Source organism: Rissa tridactyla, chromosome 6 (assembly GCF_028500815.1).
Source record: "Rissa tridactyla isolate bRisTri1 chromosome 6, bRisTri1.patW.cur.20221130, whole genome shotgun sequence".
Taxonomy (NCBI): domain Eukaryota; kingdom Metazoa; phylum Chordata; class Aves; order Charadriiformes; family Laridae; genus Rissa; species Rissa tridactyla.
Genome location: NC_071471.1, coordinates 7,323,673 through 7,342,681, shown reverse-complemented (window position 1 = coordinate 7,342,681; position 19,009 = coordinate 7,323,673). Strand labels below are relative to the sequence as shown.

At 39.6% G+C, this 19,009-nt stretch overlaps 1 protein-coding gene across 2 annotated transcripts in view; it reads right to left on the bottom strand.

Moving 5' to 3' along the window:
• Positions 1-1,617: 1,617 nt before the first annotated feature.
• The window catches only part of BCHE (butyrylcholinesterase), a 58,293-nt gene continuing 40,901 nt past the window's right edge, over positions 1,618-19,009 (bottom strand). The window contains exons 3-4 of one of the 2 annotated variants that reach the window (XM_054206836.1): positions 11,991-12,157; positions 1,618-4,707 (exon numbers count right to left, since the gene is read on the bottom strand). In XM_054206836.1, coding sequence (XP_054062811.1) covers positions 4,580-4,707; positions 11,991-12,157 — 295 coding nt within the window. In that variant the 3' untranslated portion in view covers positions 1,618-4,579. The remainder of the gene's footprint in view (positions 4,708-11,990; positions 12,158-19,009) is intronic. The other variant, XM_054206835.1, reaches the window with a different exon arrangement.

Here is a 19,009-nt window from a genome sequence, read left to right as displayed (position 1 = left end):
CTGGCACTAGCGCTTTCCACAGCAGCCCCCGAGCCTGAGCCAAACCTGCCGGTCTCATTCCTCACCCTGTATTCTGAATCGCTGTCAAATTCCTAAACTTATTTTGCAATTCAGTGGGAGGATTTTTTGGCTGGAGTTATTGGAACAGGGACACTGGGATACTTAGTACCTCTGTGTACAGTATTAAGCCCTCCATTTGTTTGCCGTTCTGGGGCAAAAGTGCTTGTGTGGGGGTTTTATGGTCTTTTTTTCCTTTGTCCCTGCTCTCCCCCCCCTTGTTGGGTTGTGATTTTTTTTTTTTTTTTTTTTCTTGCTTCCCACCCCCCAGGTGGTTTGTGGTTTCTTTTCCGTGGTTTTTTTTCCTCCTTTTTTTTGTTTTGTTTTCCTTTTTGTTTGGTTTTTTTTTTTTTCCTTCTTCCCCCAACAGGGGACGTAAGGGCAAGAGCCCTCTGCGGACAGGTTGGCACTTGGCAGTGGCAGCACCAGCTGCTCTTTATTAGCTGGACACGCTGCAGGTGTAACTGGATTACGGTGACGTTTATTATGTCCCTCTAAATAGCTGCTGCTGATGTTGCAGAACTGGTGCTGAGCCAGTAGAAATGCATGAACCATAATCAAGCCTGAGAAGACGACATTACGATGTCGACAGAGACTAATACGTATCTCTCCGCTGTTAATGTTACGTTCGGGTTAATCTATGTGATATATCTGCACGTGACAATGGGCCAAATCGCTTGCTGATGATCCGTTGTGATAGGAACATTAGGGAGGCCTACAGAGGTCATATTAAGCTTGTACGTCATGAAATATATATCCATTTTTCTGACAGTTCCATCAGTGTCACATAATCTGAAATAATTTTCTCTCCAACGCTCAAAATATTAATAAAAAAAGAGGACTTATATTCCTTATGTTGCAAAGATACCTTTACAACTATAAGCTGATAGAGATTTGCCTCTGCTTCTTGCTATGAAGAGACACGTACAAGCTGTCTGTTCACAAAGATCTAAATTCTGCGCATGCATCTGTGTGTTTATAGAGCAGTAATCTCTGCTCTATAAATAGCCTGAGCCTCTAGTGACCAAAGAGGGCCAAAACCTCAGGCTTCCACTTAAACAGAAATTTGGCTTTATCAGTATGATAAACCTAGCGCGATGGCCAGGGCTTAGGACAGCAAGGGCTGAGGACACGTCCCAAAAATCTGAGCTCTGGGTGTAAAACCTGCGCTTGGGAGGAAGCCTGGAAACCCTGTGGGGGTGTTAGCTCTGCTAGAGAGAATTTTCGGGGTTTGAGGGCCCCTATTTAAAGCCAGAAAGCTTCAACCTTGGTTGATCCAGCTATGCAGAGCAGCCCTAGCCCTTATCCAGGGTGCCTGAGACCAGGTGCCCTGAACATCCCAACTCCTGTGGGTTTTGATACTCCAGCAGGAGCGCAGATGGGATTTCACTCAAATAATGTTTAACTTCACTGAAAGCTTATCTAACCCAAATTCCTTTAGACAAAACACTTAAAATGCAAAAAACGGTGGCTTTAATTAAACAGAGTTTTGCTGGGAAATTTCTGACTTCAGTCCTCTCATGACTGTCTCTAAAACACGTGTGAAATGTCTGTAATTTAATCAGCGTGCTGTTAGCTTATAAACCTAATGACGACTGGTTTAATGCCAGCATTTTTGTTGGCACTGCAGTTCATTTTATTATAATCTTTCAGCAACTCTGGGACTAAATTCAGAATTCTTGCTTCAGATATCAAGAACGGCAAGAAAGAATCAACACATTTTCTCTGGTTTCACAGAGAAACCTTGGTTTCTTGCCTCTTTTGAGCCAAGAGAAAACATTAATTAACAACATTACATCTTCAGTGAGGTCTGGGTGAGATATCCCTCTAATCATCATTTTAAGCAATGACACAGTATCCTTAAACTATTTCCATCAGAAGTTTGTTTGACCTTTAGTTTGAAACTACCCACAATGGGGACTGGTCTTTTTTCACTCTTCATTACCTTAGTCACTTACATCCAAGTACTTAAGGCTTTCTTATTTTTGCATAAGTGTGGGATATGAATCATGACTACGTGATGTATTGATTTCATATGGATGATAAATGGAGATATTATTTGCTAGCATATGAAAAAGACAAAGCTAGCAATTTATTCACACCAAGATAATCAGTAAAACCACATTTCAAAAAGTGGCTTAACCTTTATTTTATTCTGCTTTCCTTTCCTCTTCTCTCCAATTCCTTAAGAATGTCACAGGCATGGTATGCGCGCTGTGGAAAGGATATTAGTCTTCAAATAGACCTTATCCAGCCCGGCTCACAGCACATACAAAGGACACCTTTCCAGAAAAAATATTTTATAAACTGCTTTGCAACCTGCCCTTCCCAAAGGTTATTTGTGCATTCTCATTAGCTGAGATTTTTTTTCCCTCCGTTGATAAGGCTGATTAGACAGATGGATAGTGAAATATAGCTAAGACGACGATATCAAAAGAGACAAATGCTGGTTTTACTCATGCTTAGGTGGTGTTGGTGCTGTCAAAGCTCACTGGCAGGTCAGTACCCAACATGTCTACGTACCCCACAGAAATGCAGCGGGGAGTGCCAGAACTGGCTCAAGGATGGGCAGAAAGTTCATCCTTCTGTGGGTTTTTCTGGTGGTGTGGTGGTTTGGGGTTTTTTTTTTTTGGTAGCTCATCACTGGCATGAGGAATATCCGATGAATATCCAATAAATACCCAAAACACTGTAGACTGACACAGCTCTCCATGCAACTATTAATGGCCGTAACTATGCTAATGTATGTAATGAGCTAACTGCCTGTGATATAAACATGAAGTGCCGCATAAAGAGGACTTTTTAATCCCGGATAATTTCAAATTTTAATCAGCTTGCTCAAAAATGACCAGGTTTTTTGATTGCACAGGTTTGATTGTACTCTTTGGAAATACTGTTTTAAAAAGTGGTTTTCCGTAATTTAGTTGTGAAATAATTGTATTCTCTTAGAAATGCCTGAAAAGATGATAAGCCATCATCTCTGGCAGAACTTGGACTTTTTGCAAAAATAAATCCTTTCAGTGTAGGGATCCAGTGTGGTCAAACTGATTGCCAGAGAGAGAGCACTCTCAGTTCATTATCTAGATGTCTTCAGTCTCAATTCAAGAAGGAATTTTGCAAGAGATCAGAATCGCTAGAACAGAAAATAGATGCACTGAAATGCTATTACATTTACAGAAAGCTTCAGGATAAATTATTTATGAGATGGGTTGTTGCTTTTACATACTCCTTATGTTTATCAAATTTTTGGCATTTATTCTTCCCAGTTGGGCCAGTAAAAAGCAGCCAATTAAGGTGTTTTTTAGGCATACAACTTCCAACCCCCTCCAGAAGTGGAGAAGTAACAAGAATTATTCAAGGGCATTTTTAGAAGCTTCTAATAGATTGAGCTCAAGCAGGTAGAAAGGGGTCCAGGAGATGCCTGCTTGCATGGCAACTAGAGCTCACTTGACCACGTCAAAGAGCTGGGTCTTTCCTGCTGAGGTCCCCGTGTCCCTTTGCAGAGATATCCTTCCCCAGGAGGAGCGAGGGCTTTGTGGCCGGGTCCCACTCTCCTCCTGAGAGCTGGCTGGCTGAGCAGGGCTTTCACGGCTGATTTCTGATGACCCTGCTGACGCACAGTTCGATGGTCTTCTGCAGGTTTGTCTGTCGTGGCCCAGTAAATGTGGGGCTGTCCCTCGACTAGGAGGCAACGCGGTGCACAAAAAAAAAAATTAAAAAAACCCACAATTGGAGCTTACCTCCATAGCAGAGACTTTTGCCAGTTGAAGGCAGTGGGTGCCTGAGAGGGGAAAGCTGTGAGTTCACTACTTTGTGAGTCTGTGGGTCTTTACTCCTTGAAAAATGAGAATAGCAGAGGCATCAGTTTTTCTGGCTTGTTTCACCACTGGACTCACACACAGAGTGCTGATGATTTAGGCCTTCAGTACATATTTGAATACTCTCCTACTATGGTTTTGTCCTACAGATTTGGCCATAAAGCAGCAATGATTCAGGCTTTAATGGTGGTCTTAAAACTTTTTGGTCTAACAAGCAAATATCATTTGGTGCGTCCAGCAAAGTTATTATCTCTTTATGTTTATGTCAACTAAATTATGTCTGAAGCAAGGTTTAAGCGCGGTGGCATTGCAGTTACAGATCAAAACCGATTGTGTTTTGCATGGCAATACTGTAAAACGCTGCTATTTCTATTAAAAAAAAAAATCCACTTTTCTATAACAGATTACATTGTTTCTTTGAAGTGTGCTTTTAAGCAGCTAGTGTTTATAATATGTACCTCATTAATCTTCTGACTTTAATCTCTATAGTCCTATTTAACACAGTGAAGCTTCAAAGAGTACAGATGCCTTATATTGTTTATTGAGATATGAGGTAAAATATAAATGAAAGGTCTGGGAAATCAAAATTATATCCATAACATTTTTTAATCTGCATAACATATTTAATGCTAGACGTGTTAGAAAGCTACCTGCGTATTTGCCTGATGAACAGTAATACGGACATACTGGAAAGGGTAAACATATTAATTAGAGCCTGCACATCTCTCCTTCTTGCTAGTGTAATCATTAAATTGATTTTTCCAGTCTGACATGTAATTGTTCCAGCGATGGAATCCTGCTTTCCACTCTCGTTCTGCTTCATCAATATTTCCTGTAAAACATGAAATGGGTTACATTAATCTAAATTTGAATCTCTTTGTATGCTAATTGAAAAATAATTTTGATTATCAATGTCATTTGCTCCAAATACATTATAGGATGGTCTTTTGCTTCTTTTCTTAAACCTGGGATGATTGAAAATTTAGTGATTAACACTTTATCTTTACATCAGGAAGGAAAGACTGCAAAGATATCATTCTAGCATACTGCAGGGTAATAAATATACTTATGCATGGGCTTGTTGCTTTTGGATAATACTTCTGTCCATCAAATGAGTAACTTTAAAGCCACCTTTTTTTTAAAAAAAAAAAATCCTCAAAAATATTATTTTTACTCAGTATACTCTACAGTGAACCCTACGTACCCCAAAGACTATGATATGCAAACTGAGATAGGTGCTTGTAAAGATACAGTGAAATCACAGCTTTGTTCAAGGCAACAACAGTATTGCCATTAGTTTTAATGGATTTCAATGGATGGACAGGACTTCACTGCACTGTGAAATAAATCTGCAAGTTTAAAGCATACAGGACACAAGTTTGCAGGAGGATACCGTAAAATGTGCACTATGTCAACATGAAACCATCTTGACTCTTCTTTTTTGTTCTAGCCCATAAAGCATTTGCCGACTAATCCTGTGTCCCAAGGCAATATTTATTGCCAAATTTGTTATAGGCATCAGAGCAGAGGGCGAGGATGAGAAGAGTAATAAAAATATATAATTTTATAAGGTTCTCAGAGTATTTTACAGACAGGGATCACTTCCTCTGGTCCCCAAAAGTAATTAATGCTAGGGAGAAATGCAGTGACCTTGCAGGAACAACCCATACAACAAGTAAAGGAAAGATAATGTATGTAGACTGTATTGCATACTGTGGCTTATTATTTTGGATCAGTTGTAGACTTTTTCTTAAAGCTTAGAAACCATTTATGAACTATGAATGCCTTTATTCATTCTGGATCTAATTATCTCAGTGTCCATATTGACATAGCCTGCTTCCAAAAAAATTTGGTAATTGTGTTCATGAGATAACGGTTCCATGGTTCCTTTATGCTCTTTTGACTTTATGTTCTTCTGCTGCAGTAGAGCATAGGCCCTTTCCCTCCATAAATACACCCTTTTCCCCTTTTTTTATGATCTGCCAGCACTGCAACTTTAACTGGTTATGTGAAAATGAAATACTTTTGTGTTTCACACATCAGTAGAGAAAACATTCTGGAAAGAGAGTTAACAGATTCAGAGATTTAGTTTGGAGAAGCATCCAGTAATTCGGTTGCTTATCTGCAGTTTCGCTCAACATTTCCAAACCTTTTTGGTGTGGAAATCCAGATGGCAATTTAATGAGACTTTGAAATGAGGTTTACATTACTTCGTGGTTTCAGTGAGACTGGAAATAAAAACAAGATACTCTTTCTTGGGGAGGTTCTGTACTTCTGCTTGTAGTCAAAAGGGAAATTGTGAAGAAGAAATATAGGAATAATTATTTAAAAAATTAACTACAGTCCTCTCCCTCAGTTCAAAGATGTAAATAAGCTCAGTTATATTGGTGATCAAAGAAAAGTTCAGGTCACTTTCAAATTTTTTTCTGCAGGCCTCGTTTGTCATTAACTCAAAGAGGATTTGTAAATGCTAGTAACAATAAACCCACCTTTTAATCACTAGGCTATGCAGATATGACCCTCAGAACTATGGGGAGAAGACATGCACAACATTTAACTTCCCTCACTAAGAACTCATCTTTGCATGTTTCTTAATTAAAGATGTAGCCAGGGTCTCAGGTAAAGCCAAATTTTCTATAAATGTCAAATGGATTGGTAATTTAGTGTATCAACCAGTAGTAGTAGTATTTGGAGAAAAATGCCCTAATTGTATTTCTTGTCATATTCTTGATTATAGGTATCCAGTTTTACTTATCCAGGCAAAGTCTACACTTATAAATTTAAAAAAACACAACTGTTTCTTCTTTAATTATTCAGGTTAAATGTGTTTGAAGTCTGCCCAAAGACCCTAGAAACTGGAATACCTCTACCACACATACACCTTCAATTAAAAGTCACTATTCTAGAGTATAAATTAATGAAGCATTTCAGTGCCTCTTAAGGATCCCGGTGAAGAAGTGAGTCTGCTAGAGAAAGCAGACAACGAGAAATTCGGAGGAGCCACCATTATGAATCTAAAAGACAAAAGGGGGAAGGAAAACACTGAAATAAGAACTCGGATTCCCATTTGTTTGCTTTTTCGCAGTGATAAGATCCAAATTGAAGTCACAAGTCAATGCATCCCATTATCACCAACATCATCAATCTCTTTGAAGCAACCACCCATGACTTAGATGAGCTGACAGCTAGAAGGCGAAGGCAAAGAAAAAAAAAAAAAAGATTAGAGGATTCTACTTGACCGATAATTACAGCTCAAAAGCTCAGAGCACCGGGATGCTACAGTGTGCTGCAGTACTAGGGAAGTCAGTTAATAATACGGTGAGGTTGTTTTGCTATATGTAGTCATTTAGGCAATCCCAAACTTCATAGTAATACCAATTATCCTAATGCAAAGCCCAGTGAAGTTTACAAGGAGAAAAGGGGAGGTTTCAGTAGGCAATGAATCATACCTCGGTGCTCAGAAAGGTCCCAGTTTATCAGACCAAAAAAAATGAAAGGTTTTGGGTTTTTTGATTCTTTGGCAGTGTCAGCACTGACAGCTGGCATTTCTTTTCTTTCCACGCAGGCATACAGCCCTTACTTTAATGGCATTATAGCAAAGCTAAATTTATCTCTATACCCTCACTTGTTGAACTGATAGATGTGCCAATAAAGTGCTAATCTTAAATGTATTTTTGTGTATTAACATTAAGATTGGGACAAAGGCCATATAGCTGTTGTTATACAGTATAATTAATAAGGGATGACAAGTTGGAATTAATTTTTTCTGTCCTCAATAGCTCAAAAATATGGGTATCTGCAAACTTCTTGATTCATTAGGATGATAAATGCTACAAGTTTATCTATGCTGTAGATTCCTATGGTGATAGTTTCTACACAAATGTTCAGAAAGGAGAAAAAAAATAGTAACTATACTTCAGTTTCTCTATTCAATGTTCTTTAGTCACACGCTCTGAATATCGATGGTTATCTAACCACAACAGTGTATTTGTTTTCATACGTATTTTTAAGGACTTCAGAATTTTTTTTAATTTTTTTTTTTATTTTTTAATTTTCTTCTTCCAAAAGTCAATAGAGCTCTCTGGGACGTGAAATGTTGTATGGGCTGTTATCTCTCCTATGACCTGGGATGCAAGGAACCAGAGTTAGAAAGAAATGAGATTGTTAAGGCGCATCGTTGCTGCCCATAGGTGCACTGAGTAGAATCTTACTTTGTCGGTAGGTGCAGTACTACTGGTGAGGGTACTTTTGACTAGTTCACTTCTCTGCACACATAATGAGTGCAGCATCTGGCTCTGTGGAAAGTGAAAACTAATTCTGATGGCGAATTTTCTAATTAGTCTCACTTTTAATATTCTTACTACCCTGAGTATTTGGCTCTATAGAATCCAGATGCTGTTTGAAGGATCATAGCAAATACAATTGTTTTTGTTATTCACCGGTCAAGAGGCTGAACTTTTCTCAGCCTCCACATTCAAAATATTTTAGGGTTGTTTTAAAATACTATTTATTTACATTACCTACTTTGTTTGATTTCTCTATAGATAATATGATGCAGTAATATAAAATAAAATAGAAAAATAGGTATGATATGTAATAGGCATACCAAAATAGTAATGGAGCAATAAATGGAAAGCTTGGCTGCCTGCAGCTCTCTATAATCAAAGGAAACAGCATATATAAATAGTTAGGGCTCTAGATGCATTAAAGTTTGTGTTAAGGAGGCAGAGTCTAACATAGATGCTTTTATAATTAACATATGATTGCTCTAAAAGCCACTTAAGAGTCACTTACTGTTTACTATCCCTCCAGTGGGTTTCTTTTAGAAACAGTCATCAGAAAAAGTTCTGGTGATTGTCCCAGAGGTCACGCCCTTGAATGAAACGTTAAATGCCAAATGGTCCCAGCTTGTCTTGGGGTGAGCAGGGACGGAGGGTTGTCTTGGTGCCTTTTCAATAGGGTTGGCATCTGTGTAGAAATTGGGTCTAGTTGGAACTGAAAGCCCACATTAGGCATGTCTAGGTCCAGTTTACCTGTCCAGTGATTATTATCAAGCTGGACACAAAACTACAAGTTTTGACTCATGTCTTCGATTATACTTCTATATATTGAATTGAAGGAGAAGACATTGAGAAATCTTCCAAAGTGATACAAAGTACTCTAGAGATATAAAGGCCGGTATCTTATACATATCTGTTACAGTTGTGTTAGTGGTAAGACTTCTATTTTTTTTTTCTCGTTATTTTTCTCAATCCATACCCATGACAACTTTTTTGGAACTATCTGATTTTGTTTCTTGAGGAAAATGGGAAACAGTTAACCTTAAAGATGACAGGGACTAAATATTTTCCTCTCTCATGTATTTCACTGCCTCAAGGAACTTGTCATACCCAGCCTGCCGTGGGAACACGCTTTCTCAGTTGCTGAACACATCTGGAGCCAGCCGTTACATGCCGAAAAGACACCAAGGGGGTAGCAAGGCTTGTGCTGGGAGTGGATCAGTAACTAAACACGTGCTTCGTTACCAAACACATCCATGTCAAATTCTGACCGCCTGGCACAATGAGAAATCCCCTTGCCATTTCTGCAGAATAAGTTGGTTTGATTGTTCTCTTCAGGTTCTACCTGATAGAATTCCACTTTGTCTATCTGAACGCTACTTGAACTATAACTTGCAATAATGATAACATAAAATCTCCTTACTTCTTGTTCTGTGTCGTCTTATATCATGCTAAAGTAACCTTCTTTTTCTAAGAATATTTCAACCGAACAAGCAATAGAAAAGACAGACTCTCAGAAAATGAGGAAATATATGTATTTACGGCATGCGCTCTCCTTTGGGCATAAAAGGAGATAGAAAATGCAAAATAATATTTCAGTGAAAAGAGTTATTACATTATAAAGTATTATATCATGTTTGTAAGAAGAATGTTAAAGGTTTCTTTGTCAGAATTGTATAAGACTGTATAGGGAACGTAAATACAAAACCATCGTATTTCTGTTGCAATGTTTCAAGGACTAATAGATGTAGATACATGACAAAGCAGCAGTTCTTCCTGACAATATTCTTGTCTCATTTCTATACCAGCGTCCAGGCATGATGATTCTTTACTTTTTGCTAAGAATATGCTCAGGAATGTCTTTTAATTAAATTATGAAAATTTATGTTGTAAATCACTGAATACGGCAAAGGGGTGTATTCCTGTCTCCTAGCAGATCCAGAGTGTTGCTTTGTCATCCTTCACACCACAGGACCATGCAAAGCAACTCTGCTGTCCTGCCAAGGTGTGTTGAACTATGTCTGGTGATGTGCTCTCTTCTGCTCCGCCACAGAGCCTGTGGTTACGCGCAGTCCATTTGTTAAGATGCACACGACTCAATAGGGGTTCACAGCCAGGTTAAAGAAATATGTAAAATAGTTCAGTTCTCCTGGCTCAGCATAAAGGGCTTGTCAGAATTTGAGAAACCTCCTTTAAATCCACCCGTAATTTGGTATACCGTGATTTTAAAATCACAGGGTATGCTTTATAAATTATTCATTTTACCTACAGATTTTGCTTCTCTTGATTTAATTGAAAAGCATCTATTGAACTGAGAGGGGATAAAAGTTGAGCCATAATACAGTTATAGGCTCAAATGAGGAAGGAATAAATTATTTCAGAAAGAATCATCTGTGCACCATAAAAGTTTACATATTTTTAAGACTAACATTCAAACTGAATCTACAGAAAAGCCTGTAAATTACTCATTAACATTTAAAAAGTGTATCTTATTTTGAAATGAGACTTTTTTCTTTCTTTTTTTTTTCTTTTCTCTCCAGTAGAAGTGCAGAATGCAGTTCCAGAGCTGCAAAATCACTTTATAAAATCAATTCCTTTCAAAGTTCAGAAGCACAGAGGCTTGGTCTGTTTGGGCTTTGCAAAAACAGTGGCATGGGGTTTCCAATGAAAATCTGAGTTCTTTGTGTTTAACTGACCTTATAGAAGCCTTCCAGTACCTAAAGGGGGCCCACAGGAAGGATGGGGAGAGACTCTTTATCAGCGAGTGTAATGATAGGATGAAGGGTAATGGTGTCAAACTGAAGGAGGGTAGATTTAGATTGGATATTAGGAAGAATTTTTTTACTGTGAGGGTGGTGAGGCACTGGAACAGGTTGCCCAGGGCAGTTGTGGCTGCCCCATCCCTGGAGGTGTTCAAGGCCAGGCTGGATGGGGCTTGGAGCAACCTGGTCTGGTGGGAGGTGTCCCTGCCTAGGGCAGGGGGTGCAACTGGATGGTCTTTAATGTCCCTTCCAACCTGAACCATTGTATGAACTGAGTTTAAAGTTTAGAACAGCCTGTTACATTTTTCTGGGTAGTGAGATTTCATAAACTCATTGTATACAGAGTCAGGCACAAATCAGTTCTATTTTGCATAGGCAAGTCTGGAAGTCTCTGGGTTGTTGTCAATGACTGACACTCTAGAAATAAAACACACGGCGCTCTCATGTGAGATGTAGAACAGAATCCCCTTGCAGCAGCAGTAATACACTCCATATCCTCTGTGGATTAGCTGCATAACAATACAATCCCATAAATAACAGATAATATAATCCCAATATAACATCCCACAATGTACTTCAGATACATGAAATTTATACAGAACATCTACAGTCTCCAGAAGTCCCAGTGCAAGCTTCCACTTCAGTAATATCTTCCCTGCTCTCTCCCGTACCCCAGGAAGCAGGAGCCAGGCAGTGCCGGCCTTATATTTGGAGGGTAACTTGAGAACAGAGATTTGCAGCGCTCTAAAATGTCTCACCTTGGGGCTGCTTCTCCAGTTTGGGGCAGAGAAGCTCCACACTGCACAAGTCCCAAGCCCTGGCCTGTCCCCAGGCTTTGTCCTAGTGCATAAGAGGGTGCTACAGGGCGGTGAGCCCGTGGCCAGAAGCACAGGGCACGTTGCAGGGTGTACCCTCACCACGGCAGGGATGGGGGTGACCAACATCTCAACATCTCACGGGGAAATTCAGTTACAAATAGGAATGTAAATATTTAAACTCAAGTCTCATGTTAACATCAAGTAAATGATCCTAAATGAAAGTTTAAATAAAGACATCCATAAAAGCATTTTTACCTGTCATTTCCAGGACTTTGGGAAAAAAAATATTCCAGAATCGACACTGCTGAGCACGTAACTTTGTCAGTATCTCTGAAGTGTCGGTATTTAATGTCAAATATTTTTGTTCAGTACTGGTGAAGACTGGCCATCTTGTTCCATTAACCAGCGTCCCATTTGGAGTTCTAAATGAGAAAAGAAACATTTCATTTGGAATGAGTAATTACCTCAGTGCATCAATTAAAGTATTATTTCTTTTTGATTTGGCAGTTACTTCAGCTTAAGTGTGTTAGTTTGAAATTACTGAAGTATACTTTTGTAAGCAACACAGGGTGGGGGGAAAGAACGTAAATTTCATTTAACCTCATTTAAAAAAAAAAGTTTGTAATCCCTCTTTGGGGTGTTCTGGGTTCACCTAAGGGACGGGGAGGGGGGGCGGAAGTTAATAAACGACCACAGAGAAACTACGCTTGTTGAATTTGGAGGTTCTCACAGAAGCTGTAAATTATTATGGGTGACTTAAGAACAAACACAAAGGTTTGGGAGGTTGAATAGTTTATGTTTCAGTTTGAATGTTGCTGATCCCTTCAGATAGGCAAATAGATTGGACTAAATAGCTCGGATAAAAATGCAAGTAAAGGTACAAATAATGTCTAAACTTTGGATGAGAGCTATATTGGGAGAGAAAACAATTATTCCTCGTTAAGAAGGAACAGTTCCTCCTTGAAGTATGCTAAGCCCCATCAGTGGCATGCCAAACATGAGCAATCTCAAATCTTTTGGAAATCGGGAAGAGATACAGAGCACTTGGCCCTTTATAAAACAGGCTCCGCATGTTAAAAGATCACAGCTGTTAGTATTAAGTCGTTGTGATAAATATTTATACTACAACAGAATTCATAATGTTCTAGGGACACACAGCCAGTTTTTCTCCTCCAAAAAGGACAATAGGTAGTATCTGTATGACTAGAGAAAAAATAATTGGTTTAAGTGTGTAGAAAAAGAACAAAATGGGGAGCATTGCATAGGGAACAAATGAGATGGAGTATGGTCTTCAGGAAAAGCAGATGATTTGTGACTGTTTAAAGTATGAATCTGTGTTAGCTCAGAAGAGGTTAAAAATAAAATTAAACATCTTATTGCAGTGCAAGCAGAAGGACGCCTTTTCTGAAAGCTGGTATCAAGGAATCTTGGGTTTAGGGCAGAACAACAGTATTTGATGATTTTGGGTGGGATAAATTAAGAATGCTATTAGCTAAGTTAATTTGGTTATCTCTACTTTACTTTTCACCAGGACTCGTCCCAGAACGCAGCGGCCAGAGAGGAGTCCGGGGTGTGTGAAGCCCACTTGAGTTCTGCTTGCCAAGAGTGGGAACAAGGTACCAGGTCTAGGTGGGAGCAGTCAGAGCACAAGATTCAGCTGCCGAAATAATATCAATATCTCTTAGTTCATTCAGAATGAATCAAGTTTTCGGCCCATATTTCAGTATTCTGGAGTCTTTGGCATTGGCTGCTTACAGAAAGGATGTTAGAGTAAGAGATCCAGCATGTCATTTCCTGAATTGCACACTTCTTTACTAATTTTTCTTTACTAATTCAGCTCTGATTAACCTATGGCACCCTTTTTAACTGAACATTTATTTGTGGTTCATGGGAATGATGACTTAAGCAGAGCTGACTTGCACTTCAGTTCAAGATCAGAACGCTAATGGTGCTGTCAGTATTCATTTAATGGCTTTCATGCTATGAAATAAATCATGACATTCCACATTATAATTTACAGGTGGGGGGGGGATTACACAATGGCTACAGATGTATTTTACTAAAAAAGATTGAAAGAACTGTCAGATGAACGTAGCGTTTTGAAATACATGAACCTGCTGATAATGACATTATCTCTGCATTTCAAGGAAGCTTACTGTTCAAAGAAATGTCCAGTAATTTCCTTCTTAGCTCTATTATTGAAAATTTCCCAAGTTAAAAAGTAGCTCCCAGTTACAGCAAAACAGAGAGATCACAGGAGTATAATTTTTAGCTGGTGTAAGAACAAGTCATCATCATAACCTCGTTGTTCTATCACAATTACTGTTTGTTCCTTCTTGTTAATAACTTCATGATGAGAATTGCAGTGCCCAGAATAAGCTGCAAAATTCCCTGTTCTTTGCACTAAACTCAAAGTTTAACAATATTCATGTAGAAAATGGAAAGTATTGTGAGAATATCCTTACTGAACAGAAAGGAACCCAACACGCTCCACAACCTTGACTCTCTCCATCTGTGTTTGGATGGACAATCTTTGCTGATAGATTGAAATAACTTGCTTCTATTGAAACAAAGCTCAAAATTTCCATGGGAACCTCCATTCTATCATCTTTACCAATTCCTCAAACCTCTGCTCTTTCTTCTTCTGGTACCACTCAATCATCTCTTCTTAGTACCTTCCAGGTTTGCCCACCTGAAAGGGCTTGGGCCACGCATCTTCAGGACGGACCTCTGTTTTGTGCATCTTTCTCGTCAAACACTAATCACTTTTCTCAGACCTCTGTCCATATCTATAAGCTGTAGTCAGGGAAAAACTTCATTTTGTTTGGAGAAAATGTGAGCTTCTTCATTGAATATTTTAGAAAGAAGCCAGCTCCTTTTCTACACGCTTTTTAATGTTTGCAGGAGCAAGTCTTATGGCAATTAAGAAATACAATTATTTGAATTGCTCCCAGAGAAGAAATGCAAAAGAGAAAAGCGCCCAAAAAACCAAACCACCTGTGTTTAAACTTTGATATAAACAGAATTTGTTTCATTATTTCATCTATTTTTTTTTTCTTGCATATGCCCTGAAGTTATAGGCTGGACTCTCTCTACTCTCTGTTAGTGGTACAGCAGCTCATTTATAGTTAATTATTTCATTAAGATATGTCTTTAAGGCAGCCTGACTTATTTTCTCATTAACTCGAAAACCAGAGTATCTTTGTCAGCTCTATCTCCACTAAAGCTGCTCTCATGTTCTACCTGTACACGTATATGTGCTTTCACTGAAGTTCATGAGTCTTTCTTTTTTAATCCTGGGCTTGGTGGAAGTTGCTTGTAACTCACTGCTACGAAGATCAGGTTCTTTCCCCTTTGGGTATTGTATGTCCATAATTGTCAATAACACTTCTCAAGACTCATTTATACTAGGACGTAGGAATGAAGAGCGTTTTGGAGGAGCTTTTTCACTGATCGCTTCTGTGTATTTAATGTTTATCTTCAACAACTTTAGAAAGGGAAAGTTAATTTGGTTCGGATGGAAAATGCAACCACCTGAACACGGTTCTGTTAATCATAATAAACACACATACGTTACCATTCTCATTAATATCATCAATACAGCCTGAAATACAATACCAGTTCACTGCATATTTATTAATATTCACATAGCATTACTTCTACAGATGGTTTATCACACACATGCACAAAAAAAATAATTCATCATCTAACCTTTTTTTTTTTAATCATTTGTGATATATAAGTACCTGAAATGTCTTCACTTCATTTTTGTGAGTGAACTCCAAATAGTTTTCACTATTGGTAGTGAATGGTACCACCATTTAGCTGAGAGGTTCTTTTGTAATCTTAAGTTATATTTTGATACAATCCACAATGAAAAATTTTCTCTAAGTCTCTTGAAAACAGTTTTAGGCATCATTTACCTTCCTAATGAGTGTTGTAAACACTAACTGTACCACATGCCAGCTTAGATTGTCCCAAGCTTTCACTGCATTCCTATTTAGCTGCTCTATTTGTAAATGGATCAGGTTAACACATTGTGTGTTTCTCTAGAGGGAAAGAAAAACAAAACCCACATCATTTCAGCTGTCTAACTCGGATGAATTATACCCACCCGAACTCACTGAGAGATTCACAGGCTGAAACACAATTTCACCTCCTCTCCCCGGTACCCCCTTCCTCTAGACAGACAAATATTTGTTCTGCCTGGCTGAAGCTGTTCGTAGAGATATCGTTCCCTGAGAGGAACCATGCACTAATTTCACCTGAGCAGTGTGTTATTGCTTTTAATTGTCTCTTCAGTTGCCTTTGGCTTCCTTCCGACCCTCTCTGAGGAGAGCCCAGCAAACTCCTTTGCCTACAGCTCTCCCCATAGAGGGTTTCCCGTTGCCCCCGTTGTGCGGAGATGCAGAGGGTGGCCTGTCCGTGCCCAGCCTGCCTCCCTCCTGCTCTCCTCAGGGTAGCAGCAACCCCACCAGACACTTGATAAGACAATTTCTTCCTCGGTGCCTTCTGCAGGTTATCACCAGGCTGGCGTTCTGCTGGCATGGGTCTCATTAGCTGAATGGGTTGCCCACTGAGGTTAACGAAAAGTTACGATAATGCCGCTGCACCCTCTGCTTCCCCCCCCTGCAGCACGAATTGAAATCAGACAGAGACCTGTTCCTCCTCATTGCGGCTTTATTGACTTCGCCCAGCTTGTAACCGCTGATGCTCATATTCAATTTGGCCCCTTTTCTTTTAAACAGCTGGTTTAAAGGGAGGAGAGAGTGAATGTGAATCATTTTTATTAGCTTTCATGATTCCTTGGAGCTATCGGGCAATACTGGCAATCAGCTGTTTTTCATGGGATGGCATTTTGCGGTGTGTTACCATGGGCACGAGATAACAGGGAGGGGGAACAGCCTTAGAGCGAACGCGACAGCAACAATAAACCCATCGCTTGCACTTTTTCTACAGGTGCATTACAAAGCCTTCAAGAATTACGGAAATAGTCAGCTCATCATCAAATAAGAGCCATGCTGTAAATGTTTCGCCCCAGGGGTAGCTCTAGGAGCGAGGGATGGTTCTGCACATGTCTATACTGCAAACGAAGGGAGATGCTGAAGCTGGTGCAGTGGTACCCAAGGTGGCTTGAGAGCAGCTATGCAAAGGCTACCAGCAGCACAGCACAGTCTCCAGCTCTGCAAACACTTGTGCAGCAACCCAGCATGGGTATAAAACCTGATAGGAATTAATAATGTCTTTGTGCTTATAGAAATACATAACGAACTGCTTTCTCTGTGGCATTGTAAATTTTGGTTGTGTTGTCTCCTGTATGCGTTTTCTCTGCCAGGTGAAAGGGAGGAAGATACCACAGGGCAGAGAAATCCAAGGTTCAGGAAAAATGAACAAAAGGATGAGAAGACATGGACTGGGCTATAGTATCAACAGCTGATCTTGGTGAGTCAGGAGTTGGAAGAGGAGTTATGTGGTTTACAAAGATGCCAAACTCACAGCCGATACCGCAGACTAAGCTGTTACTGCACCACAAGTAAACACGCCGCTCGCTTTAATGAAGCTACAAGTAGATTTAAAAAAATGATAGGATGGTAAGGGCTCCTGGAGAACGTCATCATGTGATGGATGCCCATCAAAGCTCTGGCCTCCAACCCTTTGCTCCTCCAAGGGACGGGCTCTGCCAGCCTTTTGGGTTTCCTCCTGCAGTACGGCCACAGCCTGAGACCTTCCTGCTGATGCCTCAACCAATGAGCGATCCCCTTGACTTAGGAGCCACAACAGGGATATTGTAGGCTTTGAGGAAAGACCACAAGGTTTGTATCTAAAAGAAAACTTATCTCAGTTTTACAATTGCTTTATTAGTGGTTGTGTCATGTAGAACACCGTTAACCATGGTGGTACTAAACAATATCAAAATATATTTATTTATCTTATCCAAAGGATGAATCTTTTTTCTTTTTTTTTTTTTTTTTTATTACCCATCCTCAATCTGAAAGAAAACATTTTATTGTTTTCCCTCATTTCCACTTGGGCAGAAAGGCACTCCTAATTAGCAGGAGAGCTGATGAGGAGCACCAGGCACGCCTGTGCTGCCCCAGCCCTCCGGAGCGCGGCTCGCTGCAGAGGGGTGGGAAGTGTTTGCGGCACTAGTCAGGCAAACGTATCCAGATGTCTCACATAATTTCTAAAGGCCACGACATATGATATTTATACCTATGTTCATTTTCTCGTCGCAACACGACGACTTGCCAGGTTAATATCAATTTTGGGCAGTGGCGTGGTCCCCAGGGGGATGGTGGTGTAGCGACAGCACATGTTTGCGCAGTACTTTGGTTGGATGGTACGACTGGGAGCTTAGCAGATACTTTCCAGCCCAGCCCTATTAAAAAGAAGAGCGGATTTTACTGTTAACTACTGGTTGAATCTTCTCAAACCCTCAAACAATTTGGCTTAATGCCGGTTTCTTCATACCAGGCTATTAGTTTCAGGTGACTCACTGTTAAGTAGGCACTGGAGAGGGCCGTGAGGTTGGAGACTCAAAGTCCTTAACCTGAGGAGCAGTCCTAGATATTGGAAGAAAGGAAATCAACCTGTTCTGGAACTTTCCTTAGAAAACTTAACAAGGGAAAGGATGGAGAAATATCTGTAACACCTATAAAAAAAATAAAAATGGAATTATTAATTGTAAAAGCATCTCCAGAAGCTCTGTTTACTGTATAGGCTTTCCGTTCAGAGACTGAGGCCTGTATAAATCTGAAAGGCTCTCACTGTGTGAATATATAGATTGCATCTAGTGCAATATCACCATCAGTTTGGTCCACCTATGTACGGTTCAGTATAATGAATTTATTTTGGGATTTTTGAAATTCAGACAGTTATCCAGAACATTTTCCCAAGTCGGCTAATTGTCTATCGCCTACTAAAATGATTTGATGGACTCCCTGTATAAAACCTTTACATTATGCCAAAATATTTTGCATTAAATTGTACACTTTGGGGCTTTTTGTTATTAGAAACTGCAAATGCAAAGACAAGAAGACAGGGGCACTTTTCTGTCCCTTATCAATGGTTACGAATTGGCCCATTTGGAATAACAAGCAAGGGGAAGCTCCACCCCTAAATAGGTGAATTGGAAAGCTGACACGCTGTTACTTCACAAATATATAAATATATATATACGTATGTTACTTTTGATGTCACTGTTGCTACTGTTGGTGCTCTTTACATATGATACCACATAACAAGTTACCTTGCTAGTTTTTATTTGAGACAGC